Source organism: Prorops nasuta, unplaced genomic scaffold, assembly GCF_024137725.1.
Source record: "Prorops nasuta isolate Cenicafe-Biocafe unplaced genomic scaffold, Cenicafe_Pnas_1.2 PNAS00006, whole genome shotgun sequence".
NCBI lineage: Eukaryota > Metazoa > Arthropoda > Insecta > Hymenoptera > Bethylidae > Prorops > Prorops nasuta.
This window is the reverse complement of record NW_027116803.1, coordinates 4,813,068-4,836,506: the sequence shown is the minus strand read 5'-3', so window position 1 is coordinate 4,836,506 and position 23,439 is coordinate 4,813,068. Positions and strand designations below refer to the sequence as shown.

At 39.3% G+C, this 23,439-nt stretch overlaps 4 protein-coding genes across 11 annotated transcripts in view; 1 reads left to right on the top strand and 3 right to left on the bottom strand.

Annotated features, from left to right (window-relative positions):
- Window positions 1–419: 419 nt before the first annotated feature.
- On the bottom strand, window positions 420–1,877 carry LOC136774151 (uncharacterized). Its single transcript, XM_066728268.1, has 2 exons — window positions 805–1,877; window positions 420–740 (listed from the first exon to the last, which is right to left on the bottom strand). The coding sequence occupies exons 1-2, from the start codon at window positions 1,729–1,731 to the stop codon at window positions 420–422; spliced, it is 1,248 nt and encodes a 415-aa protein (XP_066584365.1). The 5' UTR covers window positions 1,732–1,877.
- A 182-nt stretch (window positions 1,878–2,059) lies between these two features.
- LOC136774156 (uncharacterized) lies at window positions 2,060–3,646 on the bottom strand. Its single transcript, XM_066728277.1, has 4 exons — window positions 3,533–3,646; window positions 2,880–3,074; window positions 2,645–2,770; window positions 2,060–2,558 (listed from the first exon to the last, which is right to left on the bottom strand). The coding sequence occupies exons 1-4, from the start codon at window positions 3,536–3,538 to the stop codon at window positions 2,265–2,267; spliced, it is 621 nt and encodes a 206-aa protein (XP_066584374.1). The 5' UTR covers window positions 3,539–3,646; the 3' UTR covers window positions 2,060–2,264.
- Window positions 3,647–5,312: 1,666 nt separating this feature from the next.
- Window positions 5,313–23,439, top strand: part of LOC136774707 (cytosolic carboxypeptidase 1-like) — a 28,607-nt gene continuing 10,480 nt past the window's right edge. For 2 of the 8 annotated variants that reach the window (XM_066729134.1, XM_066729131.1), the window contains exons 1-14: window positions 7,941–8,411; window positions 10,272–10,420; window positions 12,131–12,213; window positions 12,700–12,841; window positions 12,910–13,052; window positions 13,208–13,352; window positions 13,434–13,565; window positions 13,673–13,816; window positions 14,173–14,344; window positions 14,673–14,739; window positions 14,950–15,113; window positions 15,196–15,775; window positions 15,854–16,366; window positions 16,431–16,609. In XM_066729134.1, coding sequence (XP_066585231.1) covers window positions 8,308–8,411; window positions 10,272–10,420; window positions 12,131–12,213; window positions 12,700–12,841; window positions 12,910–13,052; window positions 13,208–13,352; window positions 13,434–13,565; window positions 13,673–13,816; window positions 14,173–14,344; window positions 14,673–14,739; window positions 14,950–15,113; window positions 15,196–15,775; window positions 15,854–16,366; window positions 16,431–16,609 — 2,717 coding nt within the window. In that variant the 5' untranslated portion in view covers window positions 7,941–8,307. Of the gene's footprint in view, window positions 5,339–5,874; window positions 5,904–7,141; window positions 7,177–7,940; window positions 8,412–9,670; window positions 9,723–10,271; window positions 10,421–12,130; window positions 12,214–12,699; window positions 12,842–12,909; window positions 13,053–13,207; window positions 13,353–13,433; window positions 13,566–13,672; window positions 13,817–14,172; window positions 14,345–14,672; window positions 14,740–14,949; window positions 15,114–15,195; window positions 15,776–15,853; window positions 16,367–16,430; window positions 16,610–23,439 lie in introns of those variants that run through there. The other 6 variants (XM_066729135.1, XM_066729138.1, XM_066729137.1 and 3 more) reach the window with 6 other exon arrangements.
- Window positions 16,670–22,253, bottom strand: LOC136774141 (uncharacterized). Its single transcript, XM_066728252.1, has 5 exons — window positions 22,147–22,253; window positions 21,821–22,042; window positions 19,727–20,084; window positions 19,453–19,608; window positions 16,670–18,618 (listed from the first exon to the last, which is right to left on the bottom strand). Exons 2-5 carry the CDS (start codon window positions 21,864–21,866, stop codon window positions 17,916–17,918), a joined length of 1,263 nt encoding a protein of 420 aa, XP_066584349.1. The 5' UTR covers window positions 21,867–22,042; window positions 22,147–22,253; the 3' UTR covers window positions 16,670–17,915.

The window sequence follows — 23,439 nt, the reverse complement described above, 5'->3', positions numbered from 1 at the left end:
GTTGATCGTATATAGTCTTAATTAAAGAAAATGTGAGAAATATAAAAATACTATTGTGTATCTTACCTCATGCTCGTCTTTCAAAGAATTTTTTGTCCTTACATTTTTCATTAATGCGATGAATAGCTTAATTAAATACGAAATTCTTTATTCGAGATTAATTTTATTTATTATTATTAATGTTTTATTTTAAGTATTATTTTGTTTACAGCAAATGTAAAAAGGTTTATCTAAAGTATGCATTTATTAAATTTTAATACATTTTGTAATAAATTCACCTTTAATAAATTTGTTCCATTAAATTAATGATAATTTACTGCAGAGATATATTTACTATTAATTAATGACTGATGCAGCAAAGCTTTCTATCCACTTAGGTTTATTTAGATTTTAATTAACAATAGAGAATATAGAACTGCTTAACAATTTTCGAATATGCCAGTAATTTGTATGATATAAAATATGCCTTTATTTTGAGATCCTGTTAATCGAAGTTTCACTGTTTTATAATTTGGACCTCCTTCTAGTAAGTTGATTTTAGCTTCTGTAGAGTTATAATTATTGAGTTTGATACAAGATATACAAACTACTCCATCAAAAGTTGTTTCAAAAATAACATCTAACAGTGAATGCCCTGTTGAGCTATTCGAGTTGTAATGATTTAAATTTAAAGCCAAATCATGCTCATATATTATATTATTATTACAATTCCCAATAGTGAAACTGTTATCGTCTTCGCCCTAAAAATAATTCAAATTAGATTTTTTTATAAAAACATATTTACCTTTAATAGTTTAAAATTACTTGGAATCGTCGCAAGTCTTTTGGATGAATACTGCGGCTTAGATTATTGTATACTGGATACATTCTTGTAGGACCAAATTCGTCATCCTCGTACAATGAATTGACGCTATTCCTTTCTTTGTCAGGCAAAGTTTCAACCAAATACGTGTGCTCTTTGACACTCAAATTCGTCAAGTCGAATTCCGGATTCAATATTTCGGTTACATTCACTGTGGGACTGGTAGGACTTAATTTGATTATCAAAGGAGTAACTGATACTTGGGGTACCTCTGCACTTATATTTTTGGAGTCGGTATTGACATCTAATGCAGTAGTTGGCATTTTAGTTGATCCTTCAGATTTATTGGCGTACTTTGAAAATAACGCCTTACGGCGCTCTTTATATTTTTCCATAACTGCATTCCGCTTTGCGTAATAATCTTGCATAACCTTATCAGCATCCTGTGTATCAACAGTATCGATATCTCTTTTAAGTCGACCATTCAAATCATTTATCGTGTTCAATCCTGAAGAAGCACTTATTCTGTTTGTATACTTGTTAAAGGAATACAAAGTAAGTAGAGGATTTACTTTCGACAATTTTTCACTTTCAAATCGATTAACAGGTTGATCTAAATAATTATGGTCGAGCTTTTTATTCCAATTTTTTGAATATTTTAATTGATTTAGTTTACTTTTCACAGGGTAGGCTTTGGGGAAAACTGTCAAGACTTTTTCTTTCATTGAATTATAATGAGTTCCTTCGTTTAAGAGAGAATCTTGATTCTTATCAGATGAAGCATTTGCATTAATTATAGTGATATGAGAAAACGATTGATCTTCATTGCTAGTGGAATCAAAAGACTTTGCCCAGCACAACACAACATTTACAATAATCACAATTGCGAATTTAACTAAACTATCTCGTTTACTCATTCCGACAAGCATTTTCGGGTCTTAAACTTTTGATATTTACACTAGAGATTTCAAAGCACGAATGAAGCAAAAGACGAGCTCGTGCCTTGACCCCTTCGTATCTAACAATACGTTCAGGCTGGAGGGAGGATTAATCTCTTAATGATATTATATGCATGCATTAATTATTTCATTTGCAACATTGTATGCTAATATAATATAAGCAACCGTAAATCATGAATTAGCTTGACTTTTTGCCTCTTGCAATACGCATAGACCCTCGCTTATTTTCGTGCGACATAATGCTATTGAGTAATAAAAGAAAGAATATTTTCGTAATATTTATTAGAATGTTATAAAAATTAAGTTAAAAAAATGAAGACAAGAAAATAAACGTTTTGTCAATAGTTTCCCAATTTAGTCTAATAATAGTGTAATAAATAAACTCAATAAAACTGTTGAAATAAAGAAATAGGAAATATAGACATAATACAAGAAAAGATATTTTTGAGCTTGGATCACATTAAAGAATATTCGAATAAGACTGGATTATTAAATACTAGGAATTAAACTGCGTCGATAGTGACACTATCGTTATCAGCGCTGTTTTCATTCTTATCGTCGGATTTTTCCGAGTTCAAACCAGCTTCGACTTTTTCATCGAGCTTCTCGATGCCATCGTCTTCCCCCAGAGGAGTCTCGGTGGGCGCTGGAGGCAGCGTGGGTGCCGGTATCAGACCTGGTTGTCCAGGTGCTGCTTCGCCAGGCAGTGGATAGCTGGCATCTGGGAATACTGCTCCTGGAAGTCCCACGTTGGGATATCCTGCACCCGGATATCCTGGTTTAAATACTGGATACACCTACGTGAAACAATGAAACTTTATACATAGTATATTTCCTTGTCTGCAAAATTTACGCTGACGTTGAATTGATGGTAAAACAGTACCGGTTGTAGAGGGTATCTAAAATCATAAATTGGCGTGCCAAAGTAGTTGTAAGATGGGAAATGTGCTATCGCTGGCTTCTCGTTGTCCAAAACTGTGCCAGGAATCGTATTCAAGTCCGTATGCACCTGTCGTTGATAAATATCGGTATAGACGCTGTTTGTTGTTATTCTTCATTTTCTTTGTTATTTCAAATTTATATTTATAGATGCAATTATAATAAAATAATAGTTATACCCTTAATACGTTGTAGATGATGTACGGTGAATAGGGATCTTGATAAGCGGAAATGGCATGAAAGTATTCCGGTTGCAGGCCGTTTCTGGCATGGTATTGGTAACTATTGGTGGTAAAAAGATTTGTCAAAGGTGCCGAGTGAACAGGCGACGTTACAGTCGCAATAACAACGAACAGGATGCTCAGAATCAAAACCTATATGAAAAAAATATTCGTTACGGTTAATTCCGGTGAAAGAAAACCCCCTTATCTCGTTTTTTCAAGGTCAATCAGTTCAAGGTAAAGCGCCACAGTTATTTTTACGCGATGCATTGTTCCTACGGCAAGCTGTAACAATGACGTTTTTAGTTTTTAAAGCGATCTTGCTTGATCCAATGCGCAGCTCTCTTAATCGTGCCGCGCATATTAAATTTGGCATTCTTTGGAATCTTGGAAAACAAACCGATAGTACTTGGAACGATACAATTTAATTCTATAAAATTGTTTATTGATCCAAAATTTTTTTTCACGTTCTTAATGAAATTTAAAAAATAAAACACACTGAGGAGATTTCGATTTTTCTTGCTTATGCATGCTGGGTCTTCCAGTGTTGTCATTGAATGTAAGGGAATTTGGTAGAATGCGTGTATAAGTGTACTTATAAGTGGGCTTACCTTCATGGCGACGTCGGTAGCTTCGTCATAGCACTAACTCGAATTTAAGTCCTACCAGCGATTTATATATTCATCCTGGAGAGTACTGGAGAGCAAATCCCCCTCCACTCGCGGAATATCATCATCCGTTACTCTCCTTTTTCCGCAGGAGCTACCGTAGGCACTCCTACGCGAAGCGCTTTAACCCTCCGACTGTCCTCGCGAGCCTCGCAATTGCAATTCTATTTTTTCAGGGTACCAGAGGAAGAGCTTTATTGGAGATTTAGGAGAAACTCCTGCTGCGTTTCTAGCATCGAGGAATCATTTTCCAACGGGAAGATTCGAGTTTGTTGGCCATAAATGTCTTCTGTGTAATTGGATCGTGTTAACTGAGAGAGATGGCGACGCCGTATTTACCATCGCTGTAATAAAATCACTGCTGGATGTTTTCTCTTTTTATCTTGAGGCGTGAGAAAGAGGATAAGTAAACTGAGGCCTAAAGAAAGATAGGGAGAAGGAGGAAGCGATGCTCGAAGGTGAAGGTATATAGATGCGAACCGGTTAAAATTGTTGAATGTTTAGATCATGAAAAGCAGGCGTGGCAGACATAGAGTATCTTCGGCAAATTTACATTTCTAATATTTTTCGACTAATGCCGGTGTCTCGTCTCCTTTTAGACTCGTCGAACGACCATTATTATTATCTCCAAACACTTATGTACAAACGCGTTGATATATCGTTTCTATAAAAATTCTACGACACTTGTTCGCCCTGCAACTCGAAGAAAATCAAAGTAAATATCTCTTTCGTTAATTAATTTAAAAGCATCAATTTCTCTCTTTTTTTTTTTATTTTCCATCTTCCAAATTTATGTAATTCTTTTCTTTTATCGATCGCGCTAGAATCGATCGTAACTCTCCAGTTCTCGACTGATAGATAAAACGTCAAGAAAGTTCACGTCGGATTGTTTTGTTCTTGAAAGCATAAATGGTTATGATGGATGTGTGTCAACTCTGCAAAGGACATCTTTCGCAGAATCGTTCAAATTTCGCAGCACGTTTAAGGATCTGTAATGCAGCGTTACAAATTCTGTCAAAGGACGCTTAAGCGGAGCCTTGGCCAAGGCTTCGGTAGAAATATTAACTGAAGTTTCGGCATGAGTGAGGTTAAGAAAAATGAAGAAAGTGTAATTCAGGACGGAATTCCACGAATCTCTCAGATGGTCGATGCTTTTGCGACAAACAAGGGAGCAAGGTAAATAGCTCTTGTTTGTAGAGAACGCTCCGTAAAATTAACCGCTTCTCGCAGCTATGCTGACAATTAGACGTAGTTTGTCCAAGAAAATAGTGAAGTAGTAGGTAGAGTAATAACATGACTAGCGCGAGAATATTTGCTATTTTTGTATCCTACTTGTTATATTGACAATTCGTTAAAGAGTCCCAGAAAAAGTGATGAATCTTAATGAGATCCCAAGCTTTGCGGACGGCGAAAAAATTGAGCGAATAAGTAGCATCCGTTACATTAGAATTTGGCCCTTTTAAATGCAGATAGTTCCTTATGCCTTTAGCATGAGAGAAACGCTTTGTTTTCGTAGTCTTTTCAATATTTTCTTATTGTTAGTCAAGCAGCGTTGCTGAGGAATTTGTCGAAGACCACGAGTCAAAATGAAAGCGAAAGGGAGGCAAATGTTCCTGTTGCCGTTGGTCTTTCGGCTAGTCAGAGAATTCGTGGTACAGGACCCATCGCAAATCCGCATGCTGTTTGTCCAATCAGCTTTCCAAAGCAAGAGACGCTGCTCCAAGAGCAGCACAGCTCGTCATCCTCAAGGTATTTTTCGAACAGTCCTTAATAAATATTATTAACGAACTCGTTGCTTGTACAACGAACAAAAAATCAAATCAATCCATTTGCGCTACTTGACTCAGTCGAGGCGATTATTTTCTTTATTCAAATAATTTTTTTTTCAAGAGAAAATTTGGAATTATTGTAAGTAGATTTACCAAGTTTGACCGATGATCAATAAGCATTAATTATATAGAACCAATCGAGCATTTTCGAATATTGAACATAGTTTTTATTGTCTCGAGGATGATTTTACAAGGAAACATTTTAAACGAAGGCGCTGCTCCATTTTTGGTAATCGATAATGAAACTCTCGTGAGGCGTCGACAGAGCTCGTGGAACTTCGCACTGTTGCTAATCAGTCTGTCCAGTTTCCGTGTTTACCAATCCAGGTTGTACTACGTTACCTTATTACTGTTCGTAGTATAGCAGTGTTTTCGCATTAACTTGTTCGCGAAAAGCACCTATTCACTGTTAGCTAAAATAACCTCACTTATAGGTTAACTAGAAAATCAACAAGCTACGATCATCATTTCATGACTCCTGCTAGGTAGGTTTATCAATATCAGCTTTTTCTTTTAAAATTTTCTTTTAGAATGTTGTCAAAATGTTGACTGTTTTTTTTTGTTTTTCTTCTTTTCTTTGTATATTAACAATTATCATTACAATTACAAATATGTTTATAAGCTGTGTTTTGTTACAGTTACAAATATTTTTGCAAATGATTATACCACACGTGCTTTTGCACACGTGTTTTACAGTAACGAGGAATTCGACTCTATAGGAAGTACTTGTATGTAAAAAGAAGATTTATCTATTTGTGGAGCAAGCTTTTACGTTTAAGCAAATGTGTAATTTCGAAAGTATTATTTAATTATTTGTACAATTTGTTATTTTCAAATTTAGGCTCCAATTGAAACACGCGTGAAGCAGTCGCGGCACCAAACTATTAGTGTTTCAACCTTGAGGGAAGTTTCATTTAAAAAACGTGAATAAATTTGATTGCAAATTTTGTCGTGTCATTGTAAAATAAGTTTTCGTCTCAAGTATGCCCTCCGAGCCCCTCTACCTCTCTACACTTGTTACTGTTATTCCTAAGAAAAATGCAGTTTTATCAATGCAAACTATTAATATGAAAATTCGCCATAAACAGTACCATGTTAATTAAAGAACCTATTCGAAAATTATTTATTGAAGATTCAAACGTGTGATGCTCTATCTGAATGATTGAATATTGTCATCAATCAAGGAAAATACTTACAATGGAATTTACAAATATTTTTCTTACACGTTGGACTTTTTACCTGATGCCATTTTCTACCTTGATATTTAAGATGTTATCTTTTTTTTATAAGAATATTTTATAGCTTTAAAATTACATTCGTTTAAAGTTCGACAGTTATAAGTCTTATCTAAAGCAATATCCTTGCATTTCCTATTCGATAAATTAGATGAATTACCATAGGTTTTTTTTCATTGCACGAATAGCGTGCAAGTATTTGTGATTTTTCACTAAGATTTGATAAATAGGACATTTTCACGCGATTGCGGTTCAATCAGGTGTACTTACGAGTGGATCCTCTCAATATCTTTTGCTCCCTTTACTTCTGAATGTAATTACAAAATCCTGATATCCTGCTCTATTAATAACGATCAATGCCACGAGAGTGCGGACTTGAGTATTTTGAGAAGTTTTTATAATACGACACAGAGTGCATCGGCTTATCTTTTCATTTATGAAAATATTCTTGTAAAAAATCGTCAGAGCGATACACAAATTCTGCCGCATGTTTTGCAACAGCGATGAAAATTGGAAGTGGAAGGTGAGAAAACTAATAATTGCCATTTCTATAATTTCATTCGCCAGATGAAAATTTTGCAATGATTTCAGCTGCTTGTCATAATTTAATGCCTAGGTGTTTTTTGGCGTGACTAATAATTCTGTGGAAAAAGCCCGTTAGGAAAATGTTGCAAAACGCAAAAGCGCGCTCCGAAATTTGCCAAGTGGTTCCCCTTGTGCTTCGTGCCGATCGTGTTGTTTTTTTGCAAACAGCAGTAAACACGAGACTATTCTCTATTTCCGCACTTTGTACTCCCCAACGCTCGTCCCAAAAATTATTTTCAATCTGTAAAAACACGATCGACCGAAAGACCACGAATAAATTGTTTATCGAGATAAAATCGCAATAACTCTCCCTCTCTCTCTCTCTCTCTCTCTCTCTCTCTCTCGCAATGTATCATAAGAAAGGGATAAAATAAAGAATCTCAACGTCATTGAGTGGACGCTGACCAAGTCGAGCACCGAAAGTTGAATAACCGTCCTTCCGAGCTATATATACGCGTTTATATTTATATATATTCAGACTGAAAACAGTGCAACTCTCTGGTGTCGGGGTCCCTCGCAAATAGTTAGCGTGCGAATCTCAGTACTAATCATAGGAAAGACGATGAGCGAGGGAAGAAACCGGGCAGGGGTGAGTTTGCCGAGGATTGCGATAGAAAATTTCGGGAACGAGGGAAAAAGGGGCGCGGTTTTGGAAAGCAGCTGCGGTATAAATAGAGGCGCCTCGTGCGTGCGTGTGGCTCTGCGCTTTTAAACATAGTTTTGGCATCGAGAAACGTCAAACCGCCTCGGAGTGGCGATGCGCGTGGATCGCTTCGCGAAATTCGTCCAACACCGTAAATCCTCTATCGACTGAATCGATGAAAAACTCGTCGGGATCGTGGCTACCAGCGGTGCACGATTTCAGCCTCCGTCGATCGTATCGAATTATCCGCGTTTGATGGAGAAGCGTGGATGATAGGGACGGTTGATTGGTTTCGGAAAAAATTCACCTTGGCCTTGTCGGTTGAACGAGGAAGCGGAAAGAGTGGGGTAGAAGGACGATTTAACGTCAGTCCCGATCGAGAGTGGTGCTGGGCTTTTTTTTAGATTTCTCGAACACAGAGAAGTAATGAGAAGTGCTTCGTCGTTCAAGTGCGATAAGGAGAATCGGCCGCCGGTCCTTACGGAGGTGCGATTGACGGAGGAGAGGACGAACAATGCTGAGGAAGAAGAGTAAAGATTCGCTGTCCACGCAAATTATTATATTCAAAAAGAATCGCCCTGCTATTTCGTGCTTTTCTTATATATATATATATATATATATATATACGTGTTGACGCCTATCACTGTTGCCTCTCGTCTCTGGCCATAATCTCTCCCTTTTCGAGTGCAGCCATACGGTTCACCATAACGTGTCTGATCACACTGGCAGACGGAGATTTGCTTCTTTGCTTTTTCCACCCCCCCCCCTTTTCCTTCCTCTATACTTATACAGACGTACAAGCCGGTGATACTCCTCCGTCCGTCTAGCCTAACACACATACAAAAAAAAAACAATACGTACGAATTCACAGTGGGTATTCTTCGTTCTTCAGCATACATTCTCCTTTTTCCTTCCGCGCGATGCTGATGATAAGGATGATCGATCAATGACGAGTCCCCTGAATAAAAACATAACGGTGCACCCCTTCCGATCGAGTGATTTAAATGATTGTTTCTTCCCCACGACGACTCATCGATTTCCTCTCCAGTTTACTATCTTGTCATTTATCTTTTGCTGTAAAAATTGGTGTGAATTTAGTGCGTCTTGTTGCTTATACTAATCGATGAGTAGTATTGCAGTATATTTAGTAGACGAGTTATAGGGCGAGCCTGTCATTACGATTGATTTTTAAGGTGCGCTCCTGCATTGGTAACGAGGAGAGACCCATTTCCCTGTGGCTTTTCAGCACCGCAGCTCATCTGTATGGGCAGCTTTTATCGTTGTTTGCCCGCGCTAATTAACCTTGGTACCGCGAAGCAGCAAATTCCAATGTTTGATTTTAATTCATGTGACGTTGACTAAGTGCTATCGTAAAGCTTGATTGATGCGACTCCCGCTCTTTTATTGGACCCTGGCCAATAGGCGCCCATTGATGCCCTACAAGATACTCGAACAACATGGCAAGGTTCTATTCATCGATTATGCGTAGGCAATATCGATCGCGAAAATCAGTAAATGTCGCATGTTTAATTTATTTGACGAAACACGGGTTGTGTTTCTTCTGCATATATGGACTCCAATCTTAAAACCGCAAACATCTTGTTCTCTCTCTCTCTCTCTCTCTCTCTCTCTCTCTCTTTGTCCTGTAACCTTGATTCTTTATTAATTTTTACCTTGCATGTTTCTTATTTGTATTATTTGCACAAAACTGCATTTATCATTGGCAAGACAACCGTCCTTCATTATCGATCGAGGAACGTTGTAAATTTTATGTTCTCTTTTATCACAGATACGAGGATTTTAAAAACGACGGCTAGAACGGATGTCTCCATTTTTGTTAGGTATTATTTATAAAATGATTGTTTTGCAGTTTTTTTTTTCTTTATTAATTTATTGTCAACCTCGATTTTGTCGTTATTTACATTTCTACCGTACTTCTGGATAATCTCTTAATTAATAGTATACCGTGTATTTAATATTATATGTATACATATATTATAGAATATCTGTATGAATTCAAAGAATTAGGACGTCTTTCCCAGTCAAATCTCTCACATCATACCGAATTACTTGTACGATGGAGAAAGTGACGAAAGCTTGTGCTTATTAGCTTATATCTCTTTAAAGCTTATAGCTTTACGTTTGTAGCTTAGAGATGATACTATACTGCACGATTGAACGCTATACCTATAAACTTAATGCGATATTGAATTCGATAATCTATGACATATAACAAATTTAACAATTTTGTTTGTTTACCTCAAACAAGCGTTTTTTGTTATTTCAATGGTATTGCTGCATTCTTTTTTATATATATGTTAAATTTAACAAGTATTCGTATTAAAAGCTAATTCCATAATGTTATTGTCTCATGCAATGATATTCAATAGTAGGATGTCACCGAGTATCAGAAGCACGGACGAAGCTATAAATGATGCGCTACTAACTAAGCTCAGATTGCTCGCACCTAAGCCGTATGAGAGTGCTGATACCTTTAGGACCATAACGGCCAAACTTCACGCGCGCATCACTTCCTCAGGTATTTATATATGAAATACTTCCATACGCCCTCCTTCAACAATAAAATTTTCATATCCAGTGTAATTCTTGCCTTCATTCATAATATTTATGAAAATAACCTCGCATGCTTACCATGATTTAATCGGAGAGCAAAATTGAAGTATTTAAGAAAGTTTTTATTTTTACTCGAGATAAGGCATTTTGTTTTGTTTCAAAGGCACGATCTCGACACGCAATTATGATAATGCAATTATAACACCCGACATGGGTCAGTGGCATTTGGTTCCGTGCCGATCCCGCATTACAGCTCCACTATTAACTCCAATTTTACTTGTCTGCCTCTGACTGAGCGATAAGCGGAAGCAAGGCATTCGCGAATCCGTAAATGCCGCAATAAAGTTTCGAACGAGTCGAAACAGATTGAACATTTTCGTAGAGAATTTCGCGTTCTATTCTTAGAAAAGCTCGTTCACGATTCGTGGGGTGATCAGCCGAGAACTTTGCACATTTATCGTTTATGCAGCATAGGCAGGCAATTTCACAAAATTGATACGCCTGAAGACCTATGCACCTAACAACATCGGAGTATCAATTTTGCTAGAATATTTTTGCATCTTTTATTTCATCCTCGGTGTTCCTTTAATGTTAAATAGACAAACTTACAAACAATAAATCATTGCCAACAATTACATTAGGATTTATTCGCCGAGCGTTTCACGAGCTCGAGCCAATGATTTATAAATGGCATATGCACAGGTTGCTTCCGTGTACTTTTATCGAATCAAAATGAGAACAAGTTGATCATAATCAGAGAATTTCTTGGAAAATGGGTGTAGCTAAGCCAGAGTACCCTGTATCGAGCTGTTAAGAAATGGACAAAATTTTGTCCCTCGCTTCCCATTATATGAAATGACTCTCAGCCACGTTGACAATAATTATGTTGGTGCTAATCCAAGAAACCGCAAATTTTAGCAATAGGCGTTAAACTTGTGTGCTTTGCGTACTTGACTTTTAATTAAAATAATCGTTGATCCCATTTAACAATTTTACTTTATATAAAACTACCAATCTTCACTCGAATGACGATTAAAGTTTATAATGCGATAGTGGTGTAAACTGCAAAATTCAGCGGATATATAATCTAATAGTATCCACAGCGTTTTTTTAGAATTATTTATAGTCGATTGCAAAAATATTAATCGTCGAGACTATACGGAAATCGGGCTTAATTAGAGTTCGCGATAGAGTAGAATTAATGAGGCTGACGGGTCTCTTCCTGTTTCGTTAAATTGGCATGAGAAAACGAGAGGCAGGAGATGGCTGATATCGTCCAGTTTTTCGTGGACGGTGTTCGTGGCATTGGCACCGATTGGCTGACAGTCAAGTCTGAAATAGGAGCTTACATACTCTGCTAATGTATAGTATGTCTGGTATCTTATGGAACGCATGACATTGTTACTCACACCTGTCCTCGTAATTACGTGCTGGCACACATAAAATATCAAATCAACAGCCAAGTTTCTCTCTGTATGTTTATTGCTCCAGCCATTTCTTCTTCTGCTTCTTCACCGTTTCTACCTTCCTCCTTATCGTAAATAGGAGAAGCACCTGAGAGGCCACTCCGATTGTAAATATCGAGACGCCTTTAGCTGCAAAGCTTCTCGTATAGAATTATAGATATAAAAGAAATACATTATATATGTACAAGTACATATTTAATTTCTTTCAGATCGTCGAACCCGGGAAAGAGTACTGGAAAAAATATGGCGCAAAAATTCAGGAGCGATGGAAACATTTGTTACAGCACTGGAGGTGAGTAAATTACCAGTTTTAGGGACACTTGAAAATAAGTCGAGTCACTTTTACGGTGTTTATTAATAGTGCCTTAATTTTCATGCCTAAAAGCAATTATCCATGAACAAGTAGCATGGCTAGACCGCGTTAAAGCATAATTGCGTTGTACGCCTTTGTTAGATTGACGATCACGCGAGAAACTTGTTAAGCACAGAACTTTGTTGTCCTTAAAACTGACAAATATCGTATATCGTCTGCTTTCCTATAATTAATAGTGCCTTAGTTTCGCCAAAGAATATAAATTCCCTTTAAAATACGATGCAATTCTCAGGATTTGAAAATAATTAAATAGGATTTATCATAGCCAATAAAATAGATTTTAAGTTAGATTCGCGATAAATTTATGAATACTCGAATACATGTCTTGTACCGAATTATAAACAATTGCGTCGCCAGGGGCGCATTAATAACAAAGTTGGATTAACACTCTGAATTATTTTCTAGAACTCGAAAGATTTCGTGGCGAACAGCAATATCGCTGGGATCTTGCACGAGTGCATCTCACCGAGACTGATAAAAAGTGGAAAACCAAAAGGATCGAAGAATAAAAATTCATCGAGTAACTTTAATTTCAAGGCTCTAAAAAGTTTGTATGACTATGTTACTTCGCAGTTCTCTCAATTTTTTTCACTAGTCAAACTGATTTCATCGTAGAGAGCAACCGCCGTCTGGCAATCACACAACTCATTAATTTAGGAATCACGCAGATTTTAATCAAGCTTTTGATTAATTTGCTGCATTCGGACAGTATTACTACTGACGTACTTATGCAAGAGATTCTTTGGATCCTGGGTCAGGTAATGATATTACATACTTCCCGTTACATTGTTACGTAATAAAATATTAATTAGCAGCATTTAGACCCAATGAACTATTACATAGCGTAACACTGTGACTCCACTATTAAAGATAAAAGTATTTTAACGATCATTACGAAACATTTTATTGCTAGATATCACACAGAGATCCAAAATTCGTGTCCAAAGTGAAGCTGTTAAACGGGATTAAATTGTTTCATGCTCTGCTAAAGTTAAATTATAATAATGGTAAAACTTTGCTACCTCTGTTGATGATAATTCGAAATTTATCGAGAACACGTAAGTTTTCTGTCCCATATAATCGTCTCGTTGACCTTAAAGGTTCTTATTACTGACTTTTTTTTTATTTACTCTCAATAGCATCTGCGTTGTTGGCTCTGTTGAAGGACGGCATTGTGGGCACTTTTGAAAAGACTTTCCTCTGTCTCGGATACACTCCGCAGCTTAAATTAAAAACCTTACTGGACTGTTTCAAATATTGTACCAGCAGCAGTGAGTTGCACCTCGTAGTTGCTAGTTCTCAATTTTTGTCAAAAATAGTTATAAGCCAGTTTTAATTAACAAGAATCAGCAAGTTACTCGAACCATTATTTTTTCAGAGTTATGCTGCATCAAATTTGTGAAAGTAGGCATGGTGTTCTTGCTGATGCGGCTGTTCGAGAGATGGGAGAAATTCGATGGCAAAATGAGATTAAAAATTTGCAGCTCTGCCCTCAGCACTCTGCATCACCTCTGCGCTATAAGTGAGTTTACTGTAGCACTGCGCAAAGTGCCATGAGCTACGATCATTTCCGGTTCATCTCTCTGTCCTAAGAATATCAGTATACAGGGTGTCAAAATAAAGACTTGCTAGTATATATAGTATTAAAAAAATAAAAATACTTTTCCACTTACCTGCTGGAAATAATTTTAATTACAAGTTTTTTATATCACCATTTTTGATTGTTCTGTAAATAAAATTTAATCGGGCACAAAAGAACAAGATTCAAGTCGATAATTTTGTTACGTCCAGTGTATCGTGCAAGGGCTTCTGAGAGCATTCGAATCAGTAGTTTATATTGAAATTGCATTAGGTGATGTTTTTTTCTGTTGCTTTTAGAACCTGCAAGGAAGGCTATTAAATCGAACAATGGTTTGCAGCTACTCTACCGGTTTTGCGCCAACAGTCCCGAGGATAGGGCCTACGACTGTCTGTTGTCGCGCATATGCGGTATAATCAATCAGTGCCTCGAAAAAAGAGAGCTCCCAGTGCCCGAAATGTCGCCAGCAAGGTCAATGAAACACCCAAGGCCATTTTGCTTCACTCCTTTGCTCGAATTTTCCTGAACATTGCTTCTCCACGCGAACTTTTAATTCCATCGATATTCCACGCTTCTATACATACTACACTTTTTATCACCGACATTCCAAAACTCTTATTACGCGAGCAATTTCGAGTCAAAGAAAAAAAAGTCTTATCCTGCGCGGATAATGAGATTTTCCTTTTTGTTTTTTTTTTGCTTCTTCCATCAAAGAGTCCGCACAAAAACGTTAATTGCTATAAATCAGTGTATAGACGATACGATAAAATAGTAATTTGTTTTCTGTTATGTATAACAGATTCGTGCTGCCAGAAATGAATATTAGAGCAAACAGCGTAGAAAGTGGGAGTGACATCGACAGCCAGGTGCGTATTTTTGTACGGTGAACCAAATGACGTAACTGGTGAAACGTAACACTTAACATGTTGCTTCGATGTATCCTCGTGTACATGTAGGTGTGAATGTTTAATACAGAGAGAGAACGAAGAATTTCCTTGCAAGATTTACGAATAATGTTACCCCATTCGGATTCTTGGTTTGTGGGTTTTCTTTAAAGTGAGATAAATCATTTCCAGGCCAACAGCGTGACTTCACTGGGTAGACAATACAGCGACGTTGATTCGGCTGACGAGGAAGACGGTGTGTCACCTGCAATTAATGGTAAAACGGAGGAAGTGGACGAAAACAAATTCTTTGCTGGAATTTTCACTTGTCGACGAAGCGAGGAGGATCTGATAAAGTACAGTAATTAAAATTATCATAGTTCTGAGTTTATTTCCAGTGTCTTCTTTCTTTACTAAGAAACACGTTATTCCTTTCAGCTATAATGTCTTCTTCGAGGAACTGGGCAGCCTGCAAGCTCAACTTTGCCTGTCGTCAGCGGAAAAATTAGCCGAGCTCTCCGATATGAAAGGTATCAGATCGAGATTGCTCGGCAAAGATCAATCAAAGTCTACGGATAGGGCAAAAGATCGAAGAAAGATGAATTTGAGAATGCTGCAAGATATATCCGAGGATACGTCAGAGCAAAATTGTTACTGCGTCACTGCCAGTAAAGTGAAGAGTATTATTAGTTTTGTTAAGGTAGCATATCCAGATTTAGTGGGTGGTGACTGTATAGGGAAGGCTGAGCCATTGAACAGCAAAGATAGAAAAGTTTGTAGAGCAAAGCTTATAACATGCGTCGAACGCAGTCTCCATTCGGAAACAATGATGCACGAGACTGTGTACGATCTTGATGCACTCGCGTCGAGTAGTCCTAGCCAAACGGGACTGCAGACATCGAACAATCGACTTTTGAGCAATACCGATGAGCAGAGGATCGGTAAGAGACTGACAGATGCGAAAAGCTTGGTGTTCGAGTCTCGTTTCGAAAGTGGAAATCTGAGAAAAGCCATTCAGGTGCGAGTTGGAAATGAATTTTCTTTGATCTATTATAATTGATATTTTTTATATAAATTCCACTCTACTTGGTTACAGATAGATTTGAGAGAGTACGATTTGATACTGACGCCAGACGTGAACAGTGGCTCTAGCCATCAGTGGTTCTATTTTGAGGTGGCCAACATGGAGGCGAATACTCCTTACACGTTTAACATTATCAACTGCGAGAAAGCAAATTCGCAATTCAATTTTGGTATGAAGCCTATACTATTCAGCGTGACGGAGGCTGTACTCGGTAGACCAGGCTGGGTGAGAATAGGGGCGGATATATGCTACTACAGGAATTCCTATCAAAGACCTGCCAAAGGCAAAAACTACCTTACAACGTCTTTCACCGTCACATTTCCACACACCAATGACATTTGTTATTTGGCGTACCATTTCCCATACACGTACAGTCAACTGATAACGAATCTCTGGAGATGGCTGCGTAAGATCGATGCCACGAATCTGTATTTTCGTGCAGAACCTCTCTGCCAGACGCTCAATGGTAACGAGAATCCTCTTCTTACCATTACTGCACCGGAGACCTTGCTCAATCCTTTAAAGGTTAGTCGCGAAGAAAAATTAAGCCTTCGGGGAGCTTAATCTAAAGTCTTATCTTCGTATGTAGAATAGAAAACTGATTTTTCTGACGTCGAGAGTACATCCTGGCGAGAGCAATGCTTCGTGGGTAATGCATGGGACTCTGGAAGCATTGTTAAGTAATTCAGCTTGTGCCGCTAAATTGCGGGACGACTATATCTTCAAAATCGTACCCATGCTGAACATCGAGGGAGTGGTGAACGGCTGGTGAGTCGTAATAAACTCAAATTACTCTTTATACACGTTGTACAAAGACGATAATGGGATTCCTCGATTGATCGATACGGCACGACGATGATGTCTCCTGTATGATTTATAACCCTTGTGGAGACGCATCAACGGCTTTAGCCAATGAATAGTTATTAGTGTGTGTGTGTGTGTGTGTGTGTGTGTAAAAGAGAGAGAGAGAGAGAGAAATATAGCTGTATCCTACCGGGGTTGCAATTCTCTATAAAAATGTATTCGTATCTTTATTGATGCACAGTTGAAATTGTCGTACATTCGCGCCAGTTTCTACACAATCGCTAAGCTAATGTGAATGAGACTTAAAAAATCTAAAGGCTAGAAACATAATCTTAATATCGAATTGCTGCGTGTGTTGATCTTCAGTGGAGTACGCCTGGATGACAGAAATATTCCTGGTTTTGCCAACGAGATCCCTCTTCGAGAGTCTCTCGAGAATTTCTTTAGATTCCTGATTGGTCATCGAACACTTTGTCTTGCAGGCGTACTTTCGTAAACATTGAACTAATTAAATGGTAAGAGATACTACTCCGTTACGTATGACAGATACCTGGCACTGGCGGACTACACTTTATTTTTTGCTTGGATAAACTGCTGTTGCTTGATTTTTTTTCTTATTCTTCTACTTTACCACGTTTACTATCCTAAGCTGCTGATTATGATTCCATAATGCCTGAGATCCCACAGTAATGAACTGTTTACAACACACGCCGATATACAGTATTAACTACGTAAGCGTGATAGAGAGAGGAGTAGTAAAAAGAAGCTGAGACGAGACGGTGAAGCCTGTATAAAAAAGAGGAAGGAAGATGAAGAAATGGGGTACGGCGATATAGAGGAGGAAGATTGAGTTTTCGATCGATCGTGTGATTACATGTCCGCCGGCGCCACTGGTACATAGCTGAGGATCGTGTTATTAATAGATCGAGTAAATGCCCTTTCGAGGTCGTTCGTCCATCGTCAAGTTCGTCGATCGGATGAAGAAACATTGCCAATCGGAGCAAATACATTAAACACGGACGTGGTCCCTCGATATCGGGCACTATATATATGTATATGGAGTATCTTGCAAATCGATGAGGATGAAGATGAATGAACGAGGATGTGCTCACCGGTGGGTGAGGTCCTGCTCGAAATTACCATGATATATATCTCTATATATATATATATATATAAACTTGTATGCGCATCTAGCTCCTCGTGATATTCGCGCTTTTTTCTTGTACAGAGGTTTGAAAAGCTTGAGATATTATCGAGAGTCGGACACACGTTACTTGGACGGAGGGTCTAATACTTTGCCGTTTGAGCGCACTTTGATGTTGTACCTGTAGGCCGGTTCAGCCTCTGGCAGGATGGTGCTACTGTCGTCGTCTTGTTCCTTTACGACGGGCGAGCCAGCTGGTTCCGCTTGGTCGTTGACGTAATCCTGGACGCTGTCGTAAGGTCCGATCGTGTGAGCATCTTCAAGGGCATTGTCGGGCAGTTCCGTTTCGGCAACAGCATCGTAATCCGGAGATTCGCGATGTTCCGCTCTCATGTTGAGGGAAGTGGCTCGCGAGGAGCCTGTGCGAAGGACCTCGTGAGTCTCCAGACCTTCGAAGACGTTGTCCTTGCGGGGCTGGCTGGCCGGATTATCCGTGAAGAGGCTCGCGATATCGGGAATGTGCTCGGGCCTTGCAGCGTCCAGCTCTACGTCACTAGGCTGATGACGCACCTTATCAGCGGATGAAGCCGATGACGATGTTGTCGAATAATGTTTCATTGACGAAGAAGCGGCGGAGGTCACCAGTCTCGTAACGATCGGATCTTCGGCCGATGATCTGTCAGCTGACGATACTTCCGACTCTTCGGAAGACGTCGCTCTTCCTGCTGGTATACTGGTGTCCTGCTCGCTTCCCGTCTCGCTAATTTCCTCCTGCTGATCTTCTTCGCTAGCTGGCGCCGTCGTGGTCGTTAAGTAAGGCCTACGGTTCCTATAATAATACAAATAGTCCTCTCGTCTCAGTCCTTTCTTCTCTGTGTATTTCTATCGTTCATCCTATATACAGTCATTGCGCTTCTTCGCAAAATCCTGCCGAATCTCTGTTTAGGAACTTTTCGACAAGAACGGACGGCATAATGGTCTCGTTTCGGTATTTACGGTTAGTGACGTTAGTGTAACTCGTTATTGTGATATACAAAAAGCTCCTAAACGACACCTGAATGGAGTTTCTTTGTTCGTAACATCATGGGTGATACCTTTGTACGAGCTTTTGAAAGTTTAGAAGTAATTTGACGAAACACCGTTCAGATGCAGGTATACGTTTGCAGCGAGAAGCGAGAGAGGGATTGCGTTATTTGAAGCTTTTCAGGCATTTATTTAGTTTTCCAATGCTACTTTATTATTCTATTTAGTCGTACGTTACCAAACGATGGATCTTATTAGCAGGGATTAGAAGTTGTCGACCTGCTTTTCGATTACATCGATAGAACCGTCAACCTTCTACTGAAAACTGTAGGAAGAAAGCATTACAGAGGCTGCAATTTGCACAGAAGTTGATCATGCGTGATTGCAGGATATCTTTCTCAGAACGTTGTTGATACACGATGTCCGATTGGCTCTGATAATGTATAATAATAATTCACAGCAATGAAGCATCGTGTAGCAATCGTTAAAGTTTATCCATAGTCATACACAATATCTGTACAAATTCCTGCAGCTATATGAGGTTCACCTTGAGTTAGCCGATATACCCCCGTAGTTTTTCTTTCTCTCTTCTCTCGGCAATTTTTTGTACTTTCGTGACAAGTATTAGCTCACCTCTTACCCCTGAGTCGCGGAGACCGGAATGCTGCCATAGTTGTAGTAGTAGCATCTTGTCTGTTCACATATAAAATCTTTAATGAGGGTACAGTCCTGTGCTTCCCAATGCAGCGTCGGTGCCATCATCGCAACGCAGCCATCCGCACTACCGCTGTCGCCGCTAAAATTTCATTTTTATTATTTCATCAACGTCAAAATTTACCGCGTTACGACGTGCTGCGTTATTTCTCCAGTCGCGAGTGACAAATCATCCTAACGCACTATTATAAATTCTTTACCTTTCACGAGCTACCCTTTGAGGTTCGGTGCCAGGTGGGACATCGGCGGGTCTGTTTCCGGGCCGCTTCAGCATATAATCAAACGTTGCGTTGAATGGTAGACCAGTGCTCATCCAGAGAAACATGTCCGTACCCAATTTGTTGCCGGATGTCCAAAAGTCGTATTTTGTGTAGCCAGCGTTCTTCAGATATTGCGTCATGGTATCAGCTTTTTCCTTTGTCTCGAAGGAAGCTAATTGTAGGCCCAGAGAGCGGCAGTATTGGTAGGCAAGGAAATAGTTTAGCTCCGGACTGTACGGATTCATCCGCGAGACAAAATATTGCACGCCATCCAGCTGAATAGTTGTGATTCTCTGCGCTGAAATTCGTAATTGCCAATTGACTCTAATTGCTTTTCACGCGACTGTTAATTCGGTGGAAAGACGCTCTCTATTTAAAATTTTAATTTTTAGGAAAAAATTGACCATAGTATTTTTAGTTCTCCCTTCTTCTTTTAGTCTATGGAATAAAATTCTATTTTTCTTATCAAACTTCCCCGCCAAATAATAAAACGATCAAGAATCTCTATGCGGAATGATAAGCGATCAGTTAAAAAAAACCTGTTATAATAAATAAGAATAAGCTCTTTTTAAAATCACGTTTCATCCGGTAACTTCCGTCCGTACCACAAATGGTAGCAACAGACGCGTTGAAAAGTCAGCCATATGATGAATTCTAATTCAGTCCGCGTGTCATTTTAGTGTCGTCTTGCGAGGAAGTTGCGCCGTCGAACCGTTATTTCGAAAAAATATTGCCTTGCAGAAAGTCGTGAATAGAAATATTAATAATTGCTAGCTATAAAGAAAAGAACGGTAGCAAATATACTGGTTCTCTCGCTGGATTGTCTTCAGGAATATTCGTCCGTAGTTTGATCCATATCTCGCGGAGTGCATGCTTTTATGCTGGAGAAGTATGGTCAGGCCAGTAAAAACATATTGCGACGAGGCTGCGCACATATGACACAACGTGAGTTCATTGAACTTTGACGTTTATTTGGGTAACTGTACTTATGAAATATGATGATAGCTTAGAGCGCCTGTGCTTTCGATTTGACTCTTTGTTGCAGCTGACGATTCTACATAGTCCGAAGTTTCGTCGTGTCTTCGGTGTAAAATTGCGAATAAGACTTTGGTAAAAATAGCGTACGCTTTCTTACGAAGAAAGTCTTAAGGAAAAATAGCAATATTATAGAAACTTTGGTGCGTTTACAAATTTTTATCTACTCTTTGCTCTATCGGTTTTCGAGCAAACGAAAAACTAATTATAGTCGAGCTTTATTGGACACGCATTGCAAAAAAGTGGCAGGTGGTGGTAGACGACCTCTAGACCTTGAACCGTCTGCCATCGGTCTGAACTCAAAGACTCCGACTAACGCCTTATGTATCAGTGTTAACGACAGAGAATGGCACGATAATTTGCAACGCGCAGTCTGAATAAATAGTAATTTCTATTAAAGCCTCGAGCTGTCTTTTGGCGTTACATTCAAAGTATCTCCAAGTGCGGTTGAATATTTTCTTTGTTATATTTCCTGCAAACGAGTCACGGTAATTTGAAATGCTGGAGAAAAAAAGCACGAGAGGGCAATCATTTGTCGCGCATTGGTAATAAGTGGTGAATTGTTTCCGTCTTACTCCTCGGTGGTTACACCGGATGTCGGCAGGGTTGCATACAAAAAAAGAGAAGGAGTTAAATCTTGACAAAGATGCTCGTGTCTAGAAGCTTCGTGTTCGAGTCTCTTTTGTTTCGAACGTTCTCCATCACGTGTGTATAAAATATCGAATTTTCTAGAAGCGTCCAAAGCAATTCCAGCATTAAATACGAAGCAGCGATCTATCTGAAATGTAACAGTCTCGCTGCGAGTACACTGACGCGTTTATCGGATGAATGAATAAATGGTCGGAGGAGACTATACGCGAGTGTCTCTTGGCTACAGTTTCGGGACCAAAGTGGTTTATCGAGTTTGACCGATGATTCGATTAAACGTGCCATTACCGAATGACGAGTTGATTATTTCTAAAAGAAAAAGAGGAGAAAGAAAAAAATGTATGTACTGACCTGAGACGAACGTCGCGATGCCAAGTAGCAAGAGGGCGATCTTCATTTTGCGTGTATAATCAGTCGATCAGAGCAGGCGTTTCCGTTTCCGACTCGGAATGTACCGGACGTTAGTGTTAGGGTCGCGTTCTCGGACTGGCTGGTGCTGCGTCGGGGGCCCCCTTAAGAGTCTTCTGCCCGGATCCCAGAGAGGGGGTCGTTGAAGATGATTCACTGACCAGCCTAGAGCAAGAGGAGACTATGAGAGCCCGGCTAACGAACGCTCGAGTACAAGCGGGACAGAACCAACACCAGACCAACGAGAACCGTCGAAAATCAAATCGTACCTTTGGCGCGTACAACTTCACAGGTGCTGCCTTCTACAAAACAACGCGCTCGGCGCTTGTTTCACGCTTCGTTCGAAATTTCACAATGCGCATGGATATTATCCATTATCCCTGCGCGCAGTTTTGGAATCTTGCAAAAATTTGGACAAAAGACGAGATATGTTCCTACAAGCATAAACGAAATTGATGAGGATGAACTATTGGTATACATTGAAGTTGATAGGTTAATGGTGCGAGTTATCATGAGTGTCGAAGAATGCAGCAAGCTGCAGCGATGACATAAGGCAGGGTGTAAGAGTTAAAGCTATATCTATCCACGTATCTGCTGGTATCGCGTTAAATCCTCAACACGAGTATGTACGCGTGCTTGACTATAAAGCAGCAAACGAATCTATTTAAAAGACGATCCCGTGCGCAACGTGGGGCGCAGTGTTACGATCGTGTACCGAGTATATACGAACCGGTCGAAGCAACATTGCTAGCGATCCGTGGATGGCGCCAGCGTTACACGCTTCGCGTTCGCTTTTCCAATGTTCCTCCATACCGAGAGATAAATCACTACATTATGTATATAGGATTCCTAAGGTGAATTACACGATTGTTTGAGATACGATCTGGAATCTGTATCCGAGGTTATGCACCTCACAGGGCTCTCTCGATATCCAGTGCATCCAGTGCATTCAGCTACTACTACTATTCCTGACAAGTGCGTACCAACTGAGAACCGGTTCCCTTATTAAGTAAGCACACCCTCTATACGCAGCCGACTATATATAGCTCGGCCAATTCTCTATCTTTTTACCTCATTTTATCGCTATACCTCTCAAGAGGGCATGTCACCCTACTCCACATTAATCGTTGCCGCGATAAAACACCGAAATTCGCCATCGTCCTTCCCAGAAAAATTTGCATCAATGCACTTTCTTCACTTTCCTCGCTCAACAACTCTCTTACCGATGGTACGATAGTTATTTATAAATTATATAGGAAAAGCCAGTATTTTTTGCCACCCTTTTTTAGCCCGACTAATTAAATGGTTGAAGCTGGATACAAGGAATGTAATTTGGGCCAAGAAAAGTATAGTATTGTATATATATATATATATAGTTGAGTGTAAAAATGGAAGATGCTCGTACACTAATCGGTCGGAGGCTTATTATGTCTTTACCTTGTAACCCATAGCCGGCGCCGTCCATCCTCGCGGTTTCGCCAGTTGTTTTGCCTCTATGCCCCCCCTTTACTCCCTCTCGAGGATCCTTTTTATGACACGCAAGGTACGTAAGCAGGCTACAT